This window comes from Trachinotus anak, unplaced genomic scaffold (genome assembly GCF_046630095.1).
Source record: "Trachinotus anak isolate AG129_WGS33_773 ecotype Australia unplaced genomic scaffold, CSIRO_AGI_Tana_v1 ptg000012l, whole genome shotgun sequence".
NCBI classification, from domain to species: Eukaryota; Metazoa; Chordata; class Actinopteri; order Carangiformes; family Carangidae; genus Trachinotus; species Trachinotus anak.
Window position 1 is genome coordinate 7,066,724 of NW_027273863.1, and position 24,317 is coordinate 7,091,040.

The 24,317-nt window shown below is 41.4% G+C and overlaps 1 protein-coding gene across 4 annotated transcripts; it reads right to left on the reverse strand.

Annotated features, from left to right (window-relative positions):
- Positions 1-653: 653 nt before the first annotated feature.
- On the reverse strand, positions 654-23,959 carry sugt1 (SGT1 homolog, MIS12 kinetochore complex assembly cochaperone). Of its 4 annotated transcripts, none has more exons than XM_071490310.1 (13): positions 23,804-23,958; positions 23,651-23,696; positions 22,832-22,922; positions 22,599-22,668; positions 22,099-22,169; positions 18,287-18,340; positions 17,056-17,084; positions 16,813-16,835; positions 16,400-16,496; positions 14,881-14,988; positions 4,793-4,883; positions 3,543-3,715; positions 654-1,465 (listed from the first exon to the last, which is right to left on the reverse strand). In XM_071490310.1, the coding sequence occupies exons 1-13, from the start codon at positions 23,815-23,817 to the stop codon at positions 1,364-1,366; spliced, it is 969 nt and encodes a 322-aa protein (XP_071346411.1). In that variant the 5' UTR covers positions 23,818-23,958; the 3' UTR covers positions 654-1,363. The 4 variants fall into 4 exon arrangements, with proteins under 4 accessions (XP_071346411.1, XP_071346407.1, XP_071346409.1 ...); XM_071490306.1 differs by having other exon boundaries at positions 16,813-16,838; positions 23,651-23,699; positions 23,804-23,957; XM_071490308.1 differs by having other exon boundaries at positions 23,651-23,699; positions 23,804-23,956.
- Positions 23,960-24,317: the final 358 nt, after the last annotated feature.

The window sequence follows — 24,317 nt, forward strand, 5'->3', positions numbered from 1 at the left end:
GCAAAGCGCTTAGCTCCTTTTGATGTCACAGAGCCGCCTCAGGCGGGGGTAGGGGGTAAGGATGGGGGCGGTGTGTTTGTGTGTGTCAGGGATAGTGGAGGAGTGTGTGTTTGTGTGTGTGTGAGTGTGTTATGAAGCTGAGAGTTCCATCCAGAGCCACAAATGGGCGTTTGATCGTCACGAGAGATGAAACGATGTGTGATGAATTTAACACTTAACTCAGTGTGAGAGGCTTGATGATGCGGTTAAGGAGGCTGATCCATATTAATGCTCTGGCCTTGGCAGGACGCCCCCTCACAGCTACAGCTGCTGCATGTATGTGGTTGGAGAACGGGAGGTGGCTGCTCTCCCGCATCTCCGACTGTAAATCACCGCTCCACCTCAGGGCTGCATCCTCACCTGCTTGCCACACAACTGCAGGGCTCTGTGCCTTGATACCGATCGAACTGCGATACGTAAACCACATCCTCAAGCTGTCAACCATATCTCAACCGCCTGCACTCATATCACTGACGCCACATTTCACCCCCCCAGCACAGAATCACATAATCACAGAACATGGCTCTCTGTCATAATGTATTGCTGTTTTTTGGATTTTCCAACCGGTCCAAAACAGTTTCCAGAGACAACAAACCATAAAGCATGCGACAAAGTTTGTGAGCCAAACAACAAATCTTTTATTTACACTGAAGCTGGAATCACACTGAGGGAACTCCTGGTGCTGAGCCACTGGCTGACACGTCACACAGTTTCCACACTAGTCAGTTTGTGGAGTATTGCTGTTGACTTCCTAGTTTACAGAACAAAAGCTGTATAAGCCAAGAAATGCATTCATAATTATTTAAACATCTCAATTGGTTCTTTTTTTTCTTTCCTTTTTTACATTTTTATACAAGTGCTGATAATAGAGAGAGAGAGGGTTGTAAAAAGCTCCCAAATAGAAAGGCTGCGGGCAATTTGAGAAAACTATGAGAGGCAAAGGAGAGAAAGAAAAGTATCTGATGGTTGAATTTGAGCATTTCAGGTTTTTAATCCAGACATTTGTTCCCTTTTGAGCCATTAGCCTTTAAAAATCAGATAATGCAAATCAATCCATTCAACAGATTCTTCATATTAACTGACTCCATCTGGTAGGAAGCTATTGCAGAGAGTAGGCCATGTGTGGTTTGGTCAAGTAGTGACAGTGGGAACACTGAGGCTCCCTGCACTAAGGCGGAGTGAAAACACTGAAGCAAAAACATAACTGAGAGGAGGTCAGTGGACGGCCACCGGGACTGCAGAGCAACGAGGACTCCCGCTGGAGCTCAGATGGGCAAATGTGAAGACAGATGATGCCAAACAAAAGCGTGTGGGGTGGGGGTGCTCAGTACTTCTTGAACTCTACATCGTCTGGTGGGTTCATTTCCACTGTTCTCTTGCCCACATCTTTCCAGTTGGTGCTGAGGACTGTACCACCTGACTCCATCTGCACGGGGAGGAGAGACAGAGGGAGAGCAGCGGAACGGTCTGTCATTACGTTAGAAGTTATGCAACACCTCCCTGCTTAAAAATGCTTAGATAAGACCACTGCAGCAACTTTCCATAAGTATTGATGAGAAGCTTTTTCTTTGGACCAATTTTTAATTTGAATTCTCTACTTTTTTCATAATAAGCTGAAAAGTCAAAGATTTCAAAGTGCTCATCTCCATATGAGCTGACCTTTATTCTCCTAAAGGTCTTCTGCTCTGGGTTGTTTAAACCAAATGCAGAAATGACTACTTGACATGAATGTTAAAACAGCATCAGCTTCAGTTTTTATGTTGGAAATTACAGCCAATCCTTTTTCAAGTGTACTGCTGTACTCCGGCATCTTGAGATCAGAGGTTAATAACACAGAATGCTGATTCACCCCAATCATCAATCAACATTTAGCTGCAATCACATCCTTCCGTTCAAATAAATACACTCTTACGGAAGCTCATTAACTAGACAGTCAGTTACTGCTGCATCACTCTCACTTAAAAGTATGTGTGGATCATGCAGGCGCTAATACATAGCTCTATAATTGACAGTATTTTTCTTATTCACATACTAGTGACCGTTCTGCATACAGGACATCTACCTTTGCACTCAGCCCCTCTGTTGCAGAGTTTGAGGAAACATCAAATATATTGTTGCAACTGCAAATGTGAGAGCGTGGGGATGTGCTAGAGAGGATGTAGTGAACAAGAGAAGGTTGTTTACATTATTGAGTGGTAAAGAAATAAAAGTGTAATGGCTGGTTATCCTGTGGGCTATTATGAGGACAATTGCAACTCAGTCATTTCAGCTTGATGGTTGAGCCTATTTATTTATTATTCTACAGTAAACAGACGAGGAGCTCATTCACATGGAGAAGAGACAAGGAAATGAAGTAGAGAGGAGCGTCCTCGTCACTGCTCTATACAACTGACTGAGGGGAAAAACTTTCTCCATCAAAGAGTGGAACCTGTCACTGTGTTCAGACAGAAAGCAAAACTAATTTTAGAAATGTTTTTGAGTTGCTGGTAACATTGTTCCCACGCCTTCTTAAACAATAAGCTCAAGGTCTTTTCAAGGACTTTCCACGCCCAATTCCCTCAAATTCAAGGACTCAACACGGCATAGTTTGAGACACGGATCAAGGTTAATTACTGTTACAACACTAAGAATGATTTATAATGAGAACTAGCGGGGTTTACAGAAGCTCAGACAACAATTAAAAAGAGAGAGAGGCTTGAATGAGTGAACAGGTCTTTAACTGTGCTGCATTACAAGCAGCAGCAGACTATGTGGTCTCCTGCCTTCTGTAACACAGCACAACAAAACAATATAATGTGTAATCTCAGCAACAGAGATAGAGACCTGAAGAGCTGAGAGACGGCGGGAGAAACACGCAGACACAGAGCCTATTTACTGACGTTAGGGGAAAAAAAATGTATCCATGTCAATTTATATCTATTTTCAAAAACCCACTACTTTTAAAGGATTTAAAGGACCCATGGGAAGCCTGTGGTAAGTTCAGCGTTCAGTTAGAGGCTGAGCTGAACACAAACACACAGACGCACTGCCACAGACTGTTGCTGTGTCTGTTGCTAGCTACCCAGCTAACGTCTGTACAGTTGATAAATTGGCTGTTTGGGGCAAATAAATGGTCCAGCAGAGAAATTTGCCCGAATGACACAAGATAAAAGATTTTCCTTGCTTTCAGTCTGAACACATCTTTAATGATCAGTAGTTGCTGCATTCAAAACATTTGTTGAAAACCTGGTGGATGAAAAGACCAAAGGATCGTTTCTGTGCTGTTCTGTGTGAGAAAAGCATTTGAAATGATTTCCATCAAATTTAAATTTATTTTTTTAACCCATAAATAGAAAGCACCTCTTTTGTGACTTAACAAAGATGCACCTGAAGAACATGTAGTTATTTATACTGAAGTACCTGTCAATTTAATCCCACTGCTTCCTGGTGTGTAAATAACATGGTTACTATGGGTCTGTGAATACTGGTGAAAAAAATGCCAGTTGATTGAGGCTGAAACTTACAAAGGACTTGTTCATGGCTCGCTTGACCTCGTCTGAGCCGTCTGTGTAGATCTGCTGGAAGAGCTTGTTGAGCGCCGCGTCTCCCTCCAGCTTTTCGTTTTTCTCCTCCTCACTGAGGTCCACCACTATCTTGTCCCATTTGCAGGTGTAGTGGGACGACGATGGGTACTGATCTTATGGAGAAACGAAACATTACATTTACTGCTTTGGCAGAGGCGTTTATCCAAAGCAAACTGCAAACGGCTGCAGTCCGTACAGTTTTAGTTATGACAGCGTCAGAGAAATTTGAAAACCAGCTGAGAGGCGTTTGGCAAGACATTAAGCAGAGTTCCTAAAAAACACTGAAACAAACAGATTATTGCTTTTAAGAAACAAGGCAAGTGTTCGTCAATACTTTGAATTTGATCATCTAATCACACCAAGATGTAATAACTGGCAGGACTGAATTCATTACCATCACTAAGATGCTGATGGATCACATTGTGATTTGATTTCTATATTTTTGGGATGCAATACGCCCACTATAATCCCAACAAGAGATGGAGAGGGAGAGCGGGAAATGTAATCCAGACACAGATTTACATAAATATAGCACCAGACACACAGTAGACAGATTCAGGCCAAGTGTGGACATACAGCAATGTGATCCCATAAAGTCAGACGTCAAATATCATGTTTACATATAAAACTGGCCCGAGTTACAAGAAGGCGCTTGGAAACAGGGTGGGCGAGAGGGTGAGATGGTTGCATGGAGGCTGCCCACTTGACTTTTGCTTCACCTTCCACACACACACACACACACACACACACACACACACACACACACACACACACACACACACACACACACACACACACACAAACAAACACCCCCTTACATAAGTAATTAATCCTGTCAGTAATAGGAATGTGTGGGCTAAAAAACTGACTCATTCTTTGCTGTCATACCTTTCCTCTCCCTGCCTACTTTTGCCGTCAGACTAATGAAAGACTCTAGCAGGGCTTGACTGCCCACTCTCATTTTAGCGATGAAAAGACAAACACAAGCACTAATATTGATCCTTGCAGAGAGAGAGAGAGAGAGAGAGAGAGAGAAAGAGAAAGAGAAAGAGAGAGAAAGAGAAAGAGAAAGAGAGAGAGAGAGAGAGATATAAGAAGCAGTTGAGGGAGAAAGGGAGAAGCAGAGTGATGAGAACATCGACAGGAGATAGTTGGGGGAAGGAGCGTGAGTGCTGAAGCTTTGGACTGACTAGGATTGAAGTGTTTGATGTTGGACTCCTGTCCTTCTCCCTCCAGCTTCTCCCATCTGATGGCATCTGTCTTCATCATCTTGATCTCCACCTGACAGAGGAGAAGGGGAGGAAAGAACGAGAGAGGGAACAAGGGAGATAACAACGTTTAACAGAATGGCCTTCTTTGGTGCGAGGGACAAAAATAACGCTTCCATTAGAGTGACATCTTAAAAGTGCAGGACATCAGATCATTATTGAGGCCAGAGAGACTGTCTGTTCAGAGCCGCCGTCAACTCAGCCTGCCAGTGTGTGTGTGTGTGTGTGCGCGCGCGCGTGCGTGTGAGAGAGTGAGACAGTGAGAGAGAGAGTGAGAGAGAGAGTGAGAGTGAGAGAGAGAGAGAGAGAGAGAGAGAGACAGACATCAGGGATATGCGGGGGTACAACTCAATCTCAAACCTCACTGACAGACATACTGCACTAATGAGATGCCTGTCAGCCAGAGGGCCAGTGTGAGAGACGGAGCGGGGGGAAGAGGAGGTGGGGGGGATCCTAATTCCACACAGCAGCATCTGATCCAAATCATTACACCGGGAGAACATGGGAGAGGAGGAAAACAATGAGTGGAAGAAGGACATGGACACACATTTATAACACTGAGCTACATTGACAGGGTCATACCAGCCAAACACGCGAGCTGCAGCGCTATGTGTTCCCCCACGCCACCCCCCTACCACCCATTAATGGTGTGTGTCTGTGTGTGTGTTAGTGTAGGTTTGATATGAAAGACAGCACTGGTAATGTCGGTGCAATTAAGGAACATTTCTGCTCTGCTGGGCGATGTGATGATTCATTTATGAGGGTGCCAGAAAAGAAGAGCGAACCAAGAGGTAGACAAGGTTAGAGACGAGGAGGCAGCGAGGGTGACTGGCAGCGAGTGGAGCGTGAGTGAGGGGAGCAGATTGAGGGAAATAAGACAGCATGATGGCTGCTACCTTCTCTGGCGGGGTGATGAGCTAGTGCGAGTGGCGGTGGACTGATAGATCACTTTGGTGTGTGTCAGCGCTTTCTGGCCCACAAAGGGCCTCGTGCACAGCGAAGCATCTGTGCAGTGTCCGAAATTCACTTTTTGGCTCACCTGCGAAGGGCTGAGGAGCTAAAAAAAGATCTCTGCTGAGAATACAGGGTACTGTCCGAATAATTCATTTTCATCCTTCCAAAGTGTGCGTCACATGACATTTTTTTTCTCAGTGCAAGTTTCTGCACAGAGTCAGGATGTGTGTTAATTAAATATTTTGCTCACCTAATTATAAGAGGGAAGTTGTGTCGCATATCAACATGAGCTGCAACAGATCTTTTACTGCAAGTGCAACATGTCTCTCATCTATTCAACTAACATACTTAAATACACAAGGGGCCAGTGTGGCCGGTCAGATGGCTGAACAGCTTCAGAAACCCCTCCCCCCTCCCCTTGCTGCTGTCAGAACTGAGGGGCTGTATCCAACAACTTCTCTTACTTTCCGAAACTGAACGTCCAACATTCACATGCACTTCTCTCTCAAGTTCCATTTGTTGCTTTTTGTGTGTGAAAACAAGTTTAGGGAGAGACTGTATGAAAATGTGTGCTATGTCTTGCCTGTCTTTATGATGGCTGGCATTTCAACCTTCCTTTAAATGTGGCCTTTTGGAACAGTTACCAACACTGTTGCCTTTCGATGAGGTCGGGCAACCTTTTGTGCAAACTAGTTCCTTCAAGCGTAACTTAAGAAAGGAAAAAAAAAACGTGATGGAAAAGGAGTTTAGTTTTGAAGTAACTAAATCACCGCAGACAATGTGTCTGCAAAGATGGGTCATATTAGTCAACCCCTGTAGAGTTGAGGTGGAAGAAGTTATTTTGAGCGACCAGGATTCATTTTCTGGATAGACTGTGAGAACACCTCAAAATGACTGAAGTGGCTGAATCATCAACACAGATAATGGGCAACTGTGTTATAAAACATGGATTAAAGCAAGAAAAATATCTATGCCTCAAATTAGAGATACTTTGGTGGTATAAGATGCTAAAAACATAGCTTAGCGAGCTGTAGGCTACAAGCCAGATGGATGACAGCTGTGGCGCATATCATGACACGTATTAGAAAGGAAACAACACCAAATATAAGTCATGTCCTGGTTCAGGGGCCACATCCTTTGGAAGCTGCATTTTAAGACCGATTGCATCACAGCGGTGCACCTCGGCTCTCCTATTTCAAAAGCTCCTTCCAATGTGGCCGAGAAATGTGGACTTTTTTTTCCAACGAATCCTCTAACAGGTGGATCCTTGGCGTCCAACCTATCCCCAGATTCATTTCATACTGGTAATGGAAATAATGCGGCAGTAAACAACACCGACAGAGAGCCCGAGGATTACACAATGTTCAGTTCAACAGCTAATGGTACAACTGTTCAAACTTTAAAGGTCTTTACATGTTGAAAGTTACATGTTGTCAAGGTTGCTAGGCGACAAGAGCCACACTTTGCAATGCAATGCTAAAGACAGGGACAGGTGGCGAGGCGAAGTGAAAATCCTCCATAGTCCAGAAAGTTGAGTCGAAAAGATCACCATGATGACCTGAAAACAAAACAAGCAGCCTATTGATAAAATTTTAAATTGTCTCATGTATTGAGCTGACACTTTGCTGAGCCACAAGGAAAACAAAGACTTTTAATAAAAGCGTGTCTACTTCATTATCACAAAATATAGTGTTCCTCATGGCTGTACAGTACACATAGATATACAACTATACATTCGAACCTGTGTTCATAAAACTGAAAGAGGATACGTTCACTAAAATTTCCTTGGTGCATTTCAGCCAGAAACATCCAATCACCGATCTTAAAGTTTTGTTGTCTGCACCACTTATGGCAAGAAGAAAGTTTATGCTGCTAATACATGAATCAACTTAAATCATTGAGTGAATTACTGATAAATTAACTACAACTATGGTGCTGTGTTTTGTTAAGGAGTAACTTCAACCTGTCTGATAACCTGGCTTGCTGTGGCAACTAGTGGGGACAACACGCTGTTTCAACACCCTGTGCAGCAGTGATATGCTGTGTAGAGCTGTAAAGAAAAAGTTAAATCACAGAAAACTAGTTAGATAACTAATTAATCCTGTGAGCTATATTTCAAGCAAAAACACCAAACATTCCCTGCTTTCAGCTTCTCACTGTGAGAATTTCATGGTTTTCTTTGTCAAAATACACTGAAATGGGTTTGGACTATTTGTCAATTAATAATTAGACTGCTGGATATGATAATGGGTATTTTTCATGAATTTCTGACACCTAACAGACAAAATGATTAATCAAGTAAATAACTGGCAAATTGATTGATAATGAAAATAACTGTTAGTTGCAGCCTTAGTACCTTGGCACTGTAATATCACAGTTGTGGTCACAGCTGAACATACCTGCATTTACTGTGATGGTGAGTGTGGTTAGAAGTTCAATTCTTTCTCTGTCTAAAATCTAGTGTGGACTGAAGTTATAAGTTATAATTACATTATAAGTTTTGCTACTGCTCTGATAATCACATCTGATTGGCTTCTTCTCCATGGCAACAGTGGCTGAGAGTCATGGGTAACACAGATTGATGTAAAAAAAATAAAATAAAAATAAATAGTTTTCTTGCCTTGACATGTATATGTGGTATTGTTTAATTATCCAAGAGACTGTTTCTATGGTGATTCATTAAACCCTGCTGATTAGCTGTCAGGGTTGCCAAAGCAGTTTGTGTTTGATAAACTGATTTCAATCCATTATTGAGACGGTTACTGCTGGCTTATTAAATGATTTTTAGTTTTTTGACAGATGCACCTGACATCTGGGCACAGATCTTTTCAGCTCTGTCAGGGGTCTCCTGCTTTGAAGACTTCAGTAGGTATCAAAGTGTTGATTTGCCAGCCATGTCTACTGGCTTTCAAAAGGTGCTAATTAGAGTTCAGGCTAATATGGCTGTTATAGCAGTAGATGTAATATTGATTAAAATTATGTTAGATCTACAGTCTTTTTTATTATGTGTCTAGATTTTTTGGTACCCCCATGGATACGGTTTTATATTCTGATATTAACTCTGAAATAGTCTGAGTCCAGTTATCTATCCAGTACAGTTGCTCAAGTTCATGGTTTTAATGAGGCTTGTAACAAGGAAGCAAATCATAGGCCTGTTGTGCTGTTTTACTGGATTTGTTCCTAATCACAGAAAGCTTATGGACAGAAAAGAACCAAACACTGCAGACCAGGCAAATTAAATGTTATCGTCTTAATATTACCAGCCAGTGCTGCAGGTGCCACTTATTGTCTTGAAGGTTTCTGTGGTGCGAAGTGCAGCAGAACTCAAGCCCCGGCTCTGTGTGAGAGTCGAAGTGTGTGTGCTTCTATGCGTGCTCCTGGGCCATACAACATTAATCTGCTGCCACATCTGTGTGTCCTGGCTTTTAAGGGAGATGGCAGGCCAGGCGCCGTGTGTGTGTCTCTCTGTGTGCGTTTCTATGTGTGTGACAGGCGAAGCGATGGCTCGTAAAGGGATGTGACAGCAGAGCCACATACAGGGGCCACCACCCACAGGACCCCAGGGGCTGGACTACACAATACTGCACTACACACACCACACACACATGTGGGCACACACACATGCTATTTACAGAGGGGCACTGGGGTCCCGTGTCGCTTGTCACATGTGTTTGTAACCATCACCCCCCTCCCTCCTGCCATGACTCCTCACCCAGCACTCCCTCTTTTTCCAGATCCCTGTGGATTTCAAAACAAACTCATCTAAAAAGACGCATAAATGAAATAAATATAAACATTCTTAGACATTGACAGGCGTGCAAATTAAAGAGGGGAGACGCCACTTTAGCTATTTGCCGAAAAGAGATAAGTTTGGAACTGAATGAACGAGCGAGTGCGGATTCAAAATTGCGTAGAAGTGTGTTTGCTTGCACGCGCTCCAGTGCGTGTGTGTGTCAGCCGTCTGTTCTGATCAAACACACTGGTGTGTAATTGGCTCCCTGTTGTCGCGGTGACCCCTGCGGTTGGAATGTCTGTCGCGGTGGAGGACAGGAGGAGGTCGCACTGAAGATAATGTGCGACAGACAACACTCATGCACACATGCGCGTACACACACACACACTGCAAATTCTTTGTGTAGATGGCACAAGTGTGTCGAAAGATTACTGTTCAGCCTCTGCATTTGTTGGCGAGCGTGTGTAGACGCGCGTGCACGGTCATGCCCGGCTTAGCCTTCCCCTGCTAAGTTGTCTTTAAAGACAGCGAGGAGATGAAGCGTAAACATTGTGGAGCGAAGAGTGCAGGGCAGGCTATTACTGAGACAGACAGACCGACATTGGTTGGGAATCAACAGCTCCGAGGGCAATGCATTTTTTTTAAAGCGTTCATTAGGGATGCATGCCAATCTGGAGGAACTTGATTTGCTGATGCCGTTGTTCATTTGAATGTTTTTTCCCCCCAGTGGCTCCTTGGCTTCCGAAAAATGAAACAGCTCCAAAAAATTTAAATGAGACCTGCATCGAGAAAGCTGCTCAGTTTGTTGGGATCTGTCACATTGTTGTGCACGTGTGTGCGTGCACTTCACCTGTAGTTTGAGAGTTAGGAGCTTTTATGCGTTTTTGAACCTCTGAATACTGCAATTACTGATAAGAACTCATGAGCCTGGTGTTGTCTGTGTCTGTGTGTGTGTGTGTGTGCGGGGTCCATGTGTACCCGAGGAGCCCAGTGGACCAGGGAACAGTCAGAGCTTTGTGGGAGAGGAGGAGGGTTGAACACTCTCTCTCGTTATCCTAGAGGTGCGTGTGTGCGTGTGTGTGTGTGTGTGTGTGTGTGTATGTATGAGCGCAAGACAGAGAGACAGACAGACGGTGTGTGTGTGTCTGTGTGGGGGCACAGCGAGATCGACAAACTAAATACAAAGAAGGTAAATGAAGAAGAAAGAGAAAAAAAACAGTGGCTGTAGAGAGATGAGAGAGAGTCTAAGACCATCTTCAGCTGTGGTCTCTCTAAGACTGAGCCCTTGTTTAAGCTGCAACCCACGTGCGCCTCTGGTATGCAGTGTCTGCTGTTGCCATGGAAAAGTGAGAAAGTAAGTGAGTGTTTTTTGAGAGGGGGCAGTTTCTGTGCAGGTCAGCTTCTCTTCAGCACAGTGTAGCCAGTGGATATACAGCACACAGTATAGACATAGGGTTATATAACAACTTCTCACTGCTCGCTCACAAATGTTAGAGAAGAATAAATCGAATACAAAACATACATAAGGCTGAGCACTGTCTGACTTTTTTATACTGCTGGTAAAAAATTTCAGAGTTTCAGTATGCATATTAAAATGATCCTTTTTCATCCCTTACTCAAAAATGTAAAGCTATTTTTTCTTAAACTAAACCCCTTTTTATTTCATAACACAAGTCTATGGTCTCCAATGTCAAGTATGTCCAAATAAGACAATTATAAGATTAATTGAGAATGTAGATGAAAACTATTCTGTACGTTACATCTGATACATTTACAACATATTGATGTTGTTAGTAAGTTAAGTTATCATATTTGTTTTATTATATTCAGTTTTTTTTTTCATTAAGCTAAAGAAGAGGTAGTCTTCGCACATCTGCAGGTGCGTAGGAGAAAAAGCAATCATGCAGAACCAAAAAAAAATCCCTCAGCTCCCACGCACTGTTGACAATGATGCTGAATTTATTAAATAGCTACATTTCGGTCAAGCAACCTGCTGCCTGAGTCGTAGCTTAAATAATAATAAATTCTCTGCAAGTGCTGACAGAGCGCAGCAGTTGATTGATTAATTCTTTAAGAAGAAACAGTCAAAACGTCAGATTTACTTAAGTGTTTGCACCTGAAGGCTGGAGATGAACTTTGTGTATCGTGTTAGCAAATATTTACAAGGCGCGTCTCTCTCTGTACAGCATATGCATTTTTAAGAAAGGTTGCACGAATAATGGGAGGAAACATGCTAACACAGCTGATTACATATGTAATTTTTTTTCACAGTCATTTTAGTCAATAAACTTCTCCAGCTCTGAAAAGCAGAGAACCATGAGGAACTGTGAACAGTGATTGGACCATAAAATATCACGAGCACTGAACTGAATAAGTTATCTATAAATAAATAAGCTAATGAAAATATAGACCCACATATAACAAACGTGACTCTTAAAAAGAAAAATAGGGCAATAATTCTTAAAGAGGATTATGATTATTTTCGAACATCACATGAACATGAACAGGGGGCAGGTTGTTGCAGTTCTTGTGTTCTTACGTTCATAAAACTTGAATATGAACTTGATGATATTTGTATTGCAAAATACCTACAGCACTGTTCTGTCTTCATAAATGACATTAATATGCAAATGCACAAGGTATTTGTCTAAGGCATGTGACTGCATTCACCACAGTATTCTAGTGACGCGTCAGCTGTATCGATACCATGTCTACTCCACCCTTCTCCACTTGTGTAGGAGCTTGTGCACATTTTGTGCACCTCATTTTCATTTCCCATAGAGGTCGTCTGTCAACCTTAAGAATTAAGATAAATAATTTTGAAGATTGGAATATAATAGTTTCATGAGTCATAAACTTTTTTTCTCATGTGGGATTTTACTTTGATTGAAGTAAATGTTGTTAAGATCACAGCAATGTCATTGTTTTCTAGACATGAGGAGAAATCACGAGGCTTAACTGTATCTGAAGGGCAGTCCCAGGATCAGTCCAGGACCTGAGTGTGTAATGAGCCACTGCTTTGGTAAATAATAAGATAAATATACAAAGATTAAGCTGCAAATTCATTGAGACATGCAGCACAAATGCCATGTTCTTAGCAAATCTGTCCTAAATTAAGTAAAAATAATTATCCGATCTGAAAGCGAGTAAACCAGATTCCAAATCTGCCCTGACATTCAACAGACCTTGGCATCAATAAGTGATACAATTGACACCCAGCCCTGTGTTTAAATATGAATTATGCGTTTGCTACCTGTGTAAGGAGACATTAAGTGGTTAAAATTCAAAGTATCCTTTTACTGACTAAAATTAAAATCTAATGAGGGAATGTCTTTGTTGAACTTCTTATAAAGGCTTTTCATTCAGGGTTGCTTCTGAAGATGCCATGTCCAAAAACTGTGGAAGAATAGTTTCTAAGGATACACAGGATCCCAAGGACGAAAGCAGAGATTTAGGTTGTACTGTACTGACAAGGCCGGGCTGATCGAAGCCCTAAAAAAAACCAAACCCCTCCCCTTAACGACTAAAATAACAATCAAAACAACTCGCACAAGAACCTGCCTTCTGATCCGTAGGCTAAAACCTGACAGGGGGCTAAACCCTGAATCAGCACACACTTAGCCAGCACACTCATTAGCCCACATCCTCTATAATACACACTAATTAGTCTATGGTAAAAAGTGCCCTACCTACTCATTAGGCCCATAATCACCTTAAACAGTGCTGAGGAACTCTCTGAGACTACAGCTCTAATAAATGTGCGTGTACGGTGTGTGTGTGTGTGTGTGTGTGTGTGTGTGTGTGTGTGTGTGTGTGTGTGTGTGTGTGTGTGTGTGTGTGTGTGTGTAGGAGTGATAATTTGTGTGCATATGGCAAGTCTCCTGTTAGCTTCTCAGATGAACTGCGCTAACGTCTCCACAGGAGCTGGACTGTGTACAGTGAGAGTGGATTTTCTCATTTCTACTCCAGCTACAGTAAGCTTTACCAGCATTAAGGAATTATAGGTGATGACAGCCTACTTTATACTGCGTTAAATTATTGAAGAGATTACGATGTTAATCTCAGAGTGGTAACCTAAGTAATGATCAGTTACAGTTTCAGTGAGCTGCCTCAACTCGCATCAGCGTGCTTTTCTTCTTTATTTTATTGCTATCTGACATTTATTTTAATTTTTTATCTATTAAGATAATAAAAGCCTGAATACACAGACAAACTAACATCATTTGATGCTCTTTGGTAAAACCTCAGTTCAGAAAAGTAGAGAAGTGCCTGCATTTCTCCAGTGTGTGACACGACTACATCATATTTTCTTTATAGCGACATAAAAAATGTTCCCTGACATGTTTAATAGTCCTCTTCTTTATTGTTGAGAGTAACTACAAAGATGACAAGGCTACATGCAAGATTCAATGACTTTTCATTGACTTTCAAAAACTTGCAGCTGAAGTGTTTCCATGACCTAAAAATGTTGTTTCTTCTTTCTTGTTTGTTTATGTTGTTCAGCTCAGAAAAGTTGAAAAGTTGAAAAGCAGTAAACAGATTTATTTTCCACTACAGCTGGGCTCACTGTGGAGCAAAAGATCTGAGAACCATCATCTGATACCAGTGTATGTGAGAAACAGGTTATTCATTACATTCTGTAAACTGACTCCTTGGTAAAGTCCCTCATTATATCACAACAGGCCCAGTGTTAGTATCATGTTTCCTGACTTTCTCCTGGCTTCACCTTCAAGTACACTCCAGAAATGGTCACAACCTTGTATGTGTTCATGATGATGCTGGCACCTACATTACCTGCTTAAGACAGATACCACCGCATACGTTTTTTCACCTCAGTGTTTGGTCAGTTGTAGCTTTTGACCTCACTATGGTCACTGTTTAACTAAATTCTCGATTAATACTGTATTTTTTGTCAAATGTATATTATTTTGTAACAAAGCAAGACATATATTTCCTATTACTACTGTGACACCAGGAAGGACAAAAGCCAGAATTTTTTTCTGTCCCGCATGCTCCAACATCAGAGTGCACACATCACAAAGCTTTGATGTGTCTTAGTGCACAATGTACCATTTAACACGGGTGTTTTTGAAAGCATGCAGCTCTGACACGTGCTGTTTGTTCCTGCTTCGTGAGCATGTCATCTGTCTCAGTAAAACGTCTGCTAAGCCTGTCAAAAACATGTCAAATTATAGAAAATGATGCCAGGATGTAAATTATTCATAGCTGCTAATGCTGCTGCAAATGTTGATTTTGAAATTTCTACAGCACATTCAGCTCTAAAGGCTGTAATAAAGATGACTGAGTTGGATGGGTGTGGTACCTTGGTGGTGAGGATCTTGAAGCTGCTCTTTTGAGGGATGATGGGGTGCAGAAGGTAGAGGTGGAAGTTGTAGTTCTCCCCTGATGCCAGCTGTATTTCAGCTTGGAGCTGAAGACACAGAGACACCAGATATTAGTCATTACCCTTCATTGTCTGCCTCATCGTCTGCCATGAAGTTTAGTAGTAAACAAGTAGGAAAACATAAAAATATGGAAAGAAACTTTTATCTAATCAGACAGGTCATTTTCATGATTCTTATAAGATTAGATAAAAATGTAACAATCCCTGTGCTGAAATTGTGGCACTAATCTTTTGATTTTGTTGAACCGTTGTCTTTAAAAAAGCGAAAGTTGAGGAGTGAGGAGGGGGTGAAGGTGTCAGCACGTCCATGAGAATAATCATCTGATGTGGCTGGTGTGACGCCAGGAGTATCCTCGCCCTGTCCCCTTCAGCCACAGAGTGACCAGTGACGAGGGGGGGTCAGACAGCTCCTAACAGCCTGTCACTCAATGACCGGGTGGGTAGGAGGCCTTGTTGGTTTAGAGGGACATAGGGTCGGCTGTGGCCCAAATCCTCACACCGCTTACACACTCATCAGTTTGTAAATGCTGCTTTCATATGTATAAGAATTTTTTTTATTTTTTTTGGAGAACCACTACTTCACTTCAACCTGCAATGTGTAATTTACCACCTGCTACTTTACTAAAAGTGGACTTTTCTGATTTTGGATAAAATTAATGCAGGAAGTAGTTCATCAGGGATAAAAGCTTAGAAAGTTAACTGAAGTAGCTGTTGGGCAATTCCACAAAGCTATCAAAGCCTTAATATTCATTTCCAGTTGAATTCCTGCTCTGTCTGTAGGTACACAGCTGCTGTGTGCTCAGTCACCAGGGAAAATAACCGAAACCACTGCCTTTCATCTTTAATTTCTTTTGTATATACTGACCTAGTAAAAAATATATGAACTTATCTGTGCTTGGCACCATAGAGGCAGCTTAACAAGTGACTGTGTGATTCGGAGCGAGTGAACTATTTCTTCAGAAATGGGGTAAACTCAGTTTGTTATTCTATTAGGAAAGATAAAGCCATTCCCTGGGGTGCCCTGCAGTTACCCCTCTGAGAGAGGGAGAGACAGAGAGGAAAAGAGAAAAAGAGAAAGAAAGAGGTTTGTCCCTGGAGGGCTCTGTGGCTGATCCTAGATCAGTTATGCCTTCTATCTACAGACAATTAGGAGGTTGGAGAAGCTGGGGAGGGTAAATTGTTCTTAGATCTGTACTTTAGGGGCAATGTTAACAAGGCACCACTGGAGGCATAGTTGGGTCCATGGGGAGTGTGTGTGTGTGTGTGTGTGTGTGTGTGTGTGTGTGTGTGTGTGTATGAGACCCATCTAATGGGCCCCCCTGAGGAAACGCCCACGAGCTAACCCATCTCTCACACACACACACACACACACACACACACACACACACACACACACACACACACACTCTTCTCTCTACACAATAGTGTGTGTTTGTACCTCTTTGTCCATGAATTTGATGGAAACGCCATCCTTGGGTATGTTTTTCACCATGACTGTGACGATGACTTGAGATTCTGTTTGGTACCAGTCATGTCTGTGAGACACACACACACACAAACACAAATGATCAAAAAGTCTGAACAAAGCACGACCTACTGATTTGAGAGGACTTCTTCTATTATGACCACAAATCTGACTTTTACAATTCATGAACCCAGAAAATCACATAATAAAAAGCAGTTCATTAACATGTATTGTTGATGCACATTGTATTGTTTTTATGCACTAAATACAGAATGGGCCTGGTTGATGCGCTGAGGCTTGGTTAAATATTAAACTGGTATAATAAACACACAGTAAAAACATAAAACTGATACCTAGAAAAGGATTTTTTACATTTGTACACTTACTTCACATGTGGCCCTGCTGTTGTCTGCTGGGTCATTCAGCACCCGAGACGGGATGATGATTAGAGAGGAAGGTGTGGTGATAAAGGCAGAGGGACAAAACAAGAAGGACACAAATAAGTCAAAACATAACAAAAGCAGCTTAGCAAAGCTTCCCTCTATGAAGCAGGAACATACACAAGATTGATTCTGGCTACTGATGCTGAGAGCAACACTGCCCCCAGGTGGCCGTGCAGAGAAACTCACCGTGTTGACGCTGCCATTCTGTGTCTGATCTGGAGGGGGAGAGAAAAAAATTGGGTGTGTGGCAGGTGGACGAATTCATCACACCCCTTAACTGCCTAAACCAAACTCTGGCTGCTTAAATGTAATGATTAAAAAGCTGTAACCAAGCACACACTTGTTTACAGATAAATGGTAGCACATAGATATACGTCCACATAGACACACACACACACACACACACACACACACACACAGACACACACAGACACACACAGAGTCTCCCTGCCTTGCCACCAGTTTGTTTACTGGTCCATCCACGCCCATTATAAGCCCTGTGAGCCCAAGCAAGCCTGATCACCGTTTACCAGCGTGCTATCATACATTATTCACTGACTTCATTACACAGAGAGAGAGCACAGAGAGCACAGAGAGGGTAGAGAGAGATGAGATGATAGGAGGCGTGTTAATGTTGTCTTAATGAGGTCGCGTTTGAAATGGTGAGGAGCAGGGCTGTTAAGGGAAAAAGGCTGTGTGTGTGTGCGTTTCCATACAAGCAGGGAGCCACATGTGATGGAATAACCAGGTGGCGCGTCTGTGTCTGTGTGTGGGCTGGTGGTAAACACACTGTCACCCAAAAAAAAAAAAAGGATGACTGCTCCTGGTGTGAGCATGAGCAAGTGCAAGTAGGGTACTTTCAAGTTGCAGGGAGGGGGGGGTGGGGGGGGGTTGGTGTTTCACCCTGGTGTGCATTTGTCTGTGTGTGCATGTCTGTGTGTGTGTGTGCTGTCTTTGAGCAGGCTTATGAAGGGGTTGGGTCTCATCGGGGGCTTTCAAACATCAGTAAAGTTAACTCTGATGAATCATACTGCTCGTGGGAGTACGTGTGCACGCGGGTGTGAAGCGTGTTTGTCAAAACTCATGCTCTTGTTTACTTGAGATGATCCAGAGGGCCCAGGCATCACCAGCAAACAGAAACACACCACCCAGACATGGCATGCATATTTTATTGGGTTCATGGACGCGTGCATGCTCATTTGTTCGATCAGACTGTGCCGTTCAGCTCAGTGTGTGTTAACGGGAAAAAACAGTATATAGATGTTTGAGTGGAACTGGTAATGGATTTGAAAGTCTGACATTTTTCAAGTAAACCCTGCAAAGGAAATATTGTGTAACTGTTAACCTTAAAAAAGAAAGAAAAAGACTGCTTAATGTCCTAACGATCAGCTTCAGAATTCTCAGTTCAGCTACTTACCCGTCATCATCTCCTCACACCGCTTTATCCAGATCTCAAATGATTTGTCCGAAACTGTGGAAATCACAAAAATAATAGAAAATGTTCTGTCTTGCTTTGTTACAAAAAACCCCCAAAAAACAAAAAACCTATATTTGAAAAAAAACAAAAAACAAAAAAAACAGCATTAATTAGAGAATTAAGTAAAAAGATTTAAGGGTCTTAGTGAGGTGCTAATGAAGTCTGCAGTGGTTTGACTAAGTGCTGGAGAAGGCTGAAGTCATTATTCTAATAGGTTTGTTTCCTAAGCTGAAATTACTTGGAAGGAAATGGGCATACGGGGAGAGTAAAATTCAGTAAAATAGTTTTATACATTGTTGTGGGGTTTATAAGCAGCCCAAAAGAGATGAGAGAAAAAAAAGCCTAATTGTTGGCTTTATGCACCATCCCATCAATTTAATTCTGACTTCAGATTCATTGAATGTTTCTTGACTAAATTTGGGCCACTTGCCCAATTGCAAATAAAGCCTGTAGGGTCAACACTCCAAAGAAGGGAAAAAACCCCACATCTTCTGTAACACAATGACAGTTTTTTTTATAATGAAATAAATATATAAATATATGTCCATTAAAATCAATTCACGCCTTGCTGACAGTGATGCTGTTACAGTCGTAACAACAGGATTTTTTTTTTGTTTTATCTTCTGCAATATACATGCTGTTGTGCGATGAGCTGGTTTTCAGTGACGTTCAGATTGGAGGACAGCGTTAAAGAGACTGTAGCTCTACAGTGAAGAAATTCATGAGATTTCACAGCTAGACTGTATATTGATAGTGGCGGTAACAGTGTCTAGGTTGACAATGTGCAACCAATGTGGACTAAAAGTGATTTCACCAGCTCATATGACTTGGAACAGCAGAAACATTAATAGTTACTGGTTTTAAACATCTTGGAAGAATCCCTCAAGACAAAACCAAAATGCACAATTGCTCTTTTGTAGCACTGTTAGCATGGGACATGACGTTATTAAATTAGAAACTAAGTCATTAACCTATTCAGTCCTGCTGAGGGATATGATGCAACATCTCTAGCTAAAAAAATGATTCTAAATTAGCCATTTATATTCATTTTAATAAAGCTGTACTGAAACTTTCCTTGAGGGTATTTGAAGGATATTTGCAGTTTTTCCTGTTTTGCCTTCCTTCTATTGTGTATCTGTCATCATCTCCGACATTTGCGACACCACTGCATGTATATAAAGTACAGTTTTATCAAATGTTACCAGAACGAAAACACTTAAGGCAGGGTTTCCACTTGTGCACACAATGTCCAGCTGTTTTTTAAAATTTTAAATAAAAATAGTAAAAAACTGCATTACATTTACAAAGTATAGTTCAATGCACTTTTCTGCTGCTAAGGAGTCAGTCAAAACAATGACAGGATGGAGTTTTATGACATCATGAATTAGTGTGGGATCACGGGGGTGGTATTGTCTTTACTGTTAAACAACTAACCGTCGTTTTATTTTTTAATTAGGATTCCTTCAGTGTTTATTATTCAGGAGGTTTTTACCCAGAGCTGAATTATCTACAGGGGTCCTCCTCTCCAAAACAAACTGACCCAATAATTAAAACAGGTAAAAACACTGAATAAAGCAGCATCATATTAAAAATCAGTGTTTCTCCGACATTCTCGGGCAGACACAGAACATCAGGAGGGACTGTTTGCTCAGCGTGTTTCTCTGTTAACTTAAGATCCAGACGTCTGATGACTAAAATGCTTCATTTGGCTTAAAGTTACTTAAAGTAATTGTTTTAATGACTGGCTATCCAGCCTACAGCTGACACTTATGGAAAACTCTGATAAGGAATAATCACTAGAAGAATAAAAACAAGGAGAACAGAGAATAGGCTGGCAAATTATGACTGTTATGGATCCAGATTCTTTGACTGGCTCATTGATATAATCACTCCAAAAAGGTTATTTTGGTCTGCAAATTTGAAGCATATGAACAGCTGATATTTGCTATGTTCAAAGCAAGTCAAACAATAATAAAAGTGCACTATTTTTGTTTATGAACAAATGCAATCTGAATGGAATGTGAAAACAAACACGGAAGATGTTGATACACCACAAAAAAAGCAATTTAAGATGTTGTGGTGCAAATTTGAATTGTAAAGCTTCAAAGATAAACTTGACATTTGTAAACTCTGTCATGGCAAAGTGAAATATATCAGTTAAAAGTAGCCAACATGAAAGTGCATCTGGTACGACACCACATGGATCTATCAAGTTAAATTAAACCAAAAACAAACTCCTCGCTTCATTTGTCCAACTGAGTCCAAAAATATACAATTGTTTACTGCTGCACTTGTTAAACATCTTAAGACGATGATATAAATATCAATTTCAACTTCAATGAAGTCCTGTATTTAAAAATTAAAATGTAAAAACAAAAATGATCACATGAAATATATAAACTCCAACAGACCTACCAACCTTGGGAAAATATTTTGAGGACCATAACAGTGTAACGCTGAGTTCACATGCATTCACATGACTTCGCTTTCCACGCAGTCATTCATCAACATATCACCAAGTATGAATCAGCCGCGAAGAAAACAATAAAAATCAAAAATTCTCGTGAAAAACTCTAGTGGCAGGACATTCACATGTAGGAATAGTCAGCTGTTTGTGGCTCAAACTTTGGCCATGTTTTTCTACACTGGACTATATTATAATGTACAGTGAAAGGCAAAAGTTTTAGTACAGCTGCTTAAATCCATTGTTTTCATGATTAATATTTTATTGTATGAAAGGTGTGACACCGACTTCACTCAATTATATTGTATTGTAATATATGTTTTTATTTTCAGGTACAGAAACATATGTTGTGCCTGTGTCTTGCTCATCTATCATCACATTCATTTGAAATGCTAGGCGGTCACACACTTCCTGGTTACTTTCTAGATAACGTATTTTCTGGAGCACGGTACTATGAAAAGTCACGTTAAACAATCTGTGACACAGATAATATCACTCACTTGACATTATTTTGTCAGTTATCTCTGCTTGACGTCTTGGGGTCTGGACCCAGTGCAATGATTGGTCGAGCTCTTCCTCTTGTACTCAGCAGACTCGACGCTGCTGCCCCTGCTGTTAGACTCGAGTACTCACTGAACTTACTGAACTCACAGGCGCCACCAGCTTTTTGCTTATATCATAGCGACAAATCGTACCAACGTACTTTGATGTACCTGCTACGCAAAATGCATACGGGTTAGCAGGTCTGCAACAAGGTCACCTGATATAAAAAATAGAGTGGGTGAAGAAGAGTTATGGTACCATGTGAAGGGTATTATCAGTCCTATATCCCAGCCACTCAAAAAACAAGAAGCAACATTCAAACTGGTTGTTTGTCGGCAGACTGATCCGCAGTTAGGTTAGTTTCATCTGTGAATTTACTGGTAATGGAGTAAAAATGCTAAAACCATGTTACCCGCACTTAAATATACAGAATATTGTGCACTGATTTAGTATAGTGGTTCAACTGGTGACGAAAATGTTTGAGGTATCCTGTACTACGTTTAAAGATACCTGCTAAACAATCAGAAGGGAGTATTTGTGCGGTCATTGTAATGAATAAAATCTGTATGTGAATAAATCATACTGTAAATATGTTCTCACTAAAGGTAAAGGATGCAAGTTTAGACATTTGTATTCAGTGAGGAGAGTGAAGCAGCCAGGGTTCTGCTGGAAACTGTCGTTGGTAACAAGTGGGATGATTAGAAGTTTGTACACGAGTTTCGAGGCCAAAATAGGCTGTACTCACCATCCAGCTGATGTCCCTGCGTGAAGGCTGCATGTGCTGATGCGTAATGGTTAAGGTAGTACTCTGCTATTCTGCAGTTGGGAGAGAAAAACAGGCCACACACACTTAGATTGGATAATCTTGGAAAAAAAAAAGGTGACCTCTTTTCTTCTTTCTTCCAACTTTTTCTTTCAATTTGTATTGAATTTTCTTTCAAGTTGACATTCATTAGTCAGAATTTCTAAATCACAGAACAACATATTAACATCAGAAACATAACTTCCAGCTTAAGCAACAGGAAAACTGTTCAACTTTCGTACCTGAAACTATTGTGTAAAGGCAGATGTGCTACATTATTTGACATGTCATTTAAGAAATGCGACCAATAATGTCAATAGATCAAATTTAAACCACAGCTTTTGCCAAATGACGCAGAATTATTTGGGTCATTCAGATGAGCTTATAGACTGTAACATATATGCAATTATCCCTCATCTTCTTTATTATGTCAAAGTACACACCCTGTTCGCATGAAAGCAAGAGGAAGGCTGGGATTTAGCTGCTGTGCTTTCTTGGCATCTTCTGCAGCACCTGTGGAAGAAAACACTATGTTCATTATACAGTACATATTCATCAAGGCTATGTCACTTAGAGGTCTGGACCTCACAAGCTAAACAGTTGTTTATGAAGTTTGAGGAGCTAAATTATAATTTACTAATCATGTTTGAAAACACATTATACTGTGTAGGCTTACAGCTGTAGTTTTTCAGAAGGAGGTGGGCATAAGCACGCTGGCAAAACCACTCAGCGTTGTCGGAGTCTCCTTGTAGGGCTTCATTAACTGCCTAGAAGAAAAGAGAAGGCATTACGCAGACAGCTTACTGTACGGTTTTGATTCAGACAGAGTTGTGTTAGTGGTAATAAAGAAACAATTAGCAAATGCTGACACTGAAACTGACATGACTGACCCCTCTCTGCAATTCTGGTTTTCACACACAACTATTTTAAAGACAATGTCTTATTCAAGAATCCATCTGGAAGTGGAAGAGGTAATTATGAGAGGGTTTGTGAGTGTGTATTATCTGAACTGGGATGCCTCCTGTAGTTTTCATAGAGCAGTCACATCAATCAAAGGACAGTGTATTTAAATGTGAGTCAATAATAACAGTAAACAGCATTAGTCACTGACGTTTGTTCAAATCTGTTGAAGATGACACTGCAAGCTTGACCTGCTGACAGCCTCACATATCTAAAGCACGACTATTATCTATTCATAACTCCCCATGACTTATAAATGTTGCCTTTTAAATGGTGCTCAGCCACCACAAAATAACGCTCTATTTCTGAGACGTTACGGATACTTCAAGATAAGGATAATGATGCTCTGCTCTTTTTGCAAAGTGATGCTAGCAGGAAGCGTTAGCTAACTTTGCTGGCTAGTAATAAACATCAGTATCATGTGTCACCACACTCCATTTCAGCTAGTCAGACACAGTTAAAAACGATAACCAGAAGGAGGCAGGTTAAAGTCGCTGATGAGATCTGTTTATGGTTAGCAAACGGCTGAGTTTACCTCCAGAGCTTTCTGTGGGTCCTCGTCAATGAAGCTATCGGTGAAGCTGCTAAAGCAAAGGCAGAGACCGACCGTTAGGGCAGCGGAGCAGAAACAAACGGATCGAACAAATGTAGGAAACAAAAACTACACCAAGTGTTCAGTTTAACTTGCCGTTCGGCTGCCATGGGTTTGCTGCGACTGTGGACAGCGTCCCTGGGCCGCAGGAAAGCTCTAGACGTGGAGACCTGGAAACTGCTGGAAACGTGATAGCAACAGCAGGCGGAGGAACAGGCCTGTCAACATCCGGCTGCACGCCGCCCCAACCGCCGCTCCTCCGCCTACCGGCCCGGAGGAGCGCTGCCCGGCTGCGGCCGCAGAGGCAACCGGGTGCTTCAACAGCGGCAAAACTTCAGTGTAGAAATACAGCAATAAAGAAAAAATAAAAGTCCTGCATTATACATTGCATTTGAAAGTATAATACTAGCAAAATTTACTGTAAGTATCTGAAGTAATCAAAACGGCCAGAGTCAATGTCAGTTATAAACATTAAACTATTGGATTATTAGCTCTAATGCAGTAATGTGGAGGCAGCATTTTAATGTTGTAGCAAATTTTATCCTTGGCAGCTTCAACCATAACGATGCACCATATTCTGCAGCCTGAATACATGTTTTGCAAGTGGAGG

What these genes read in the sequence shown, in the direction of transcription:
- sugt1 (XM_071490306.1), bottom strand. An exon ending in GCAGGGACATCAGCTGGATG is followed by an intron (nt 18,341 to 22,098) that starts GTGAGTACAGCC and finishes TGATTTCCACAG; the next exon opens with TTTCGGACAAATCATTTGAG. An exon ending in GAGCCATGAACAAGTCCTTT is followed by an intron (nt 1,466 to 3,542) that starts GTAAGTTTCAGC and finishes CTCCCCGTGCAG; the next exon opens with ATGGAGTCAGGTGGTACAGT.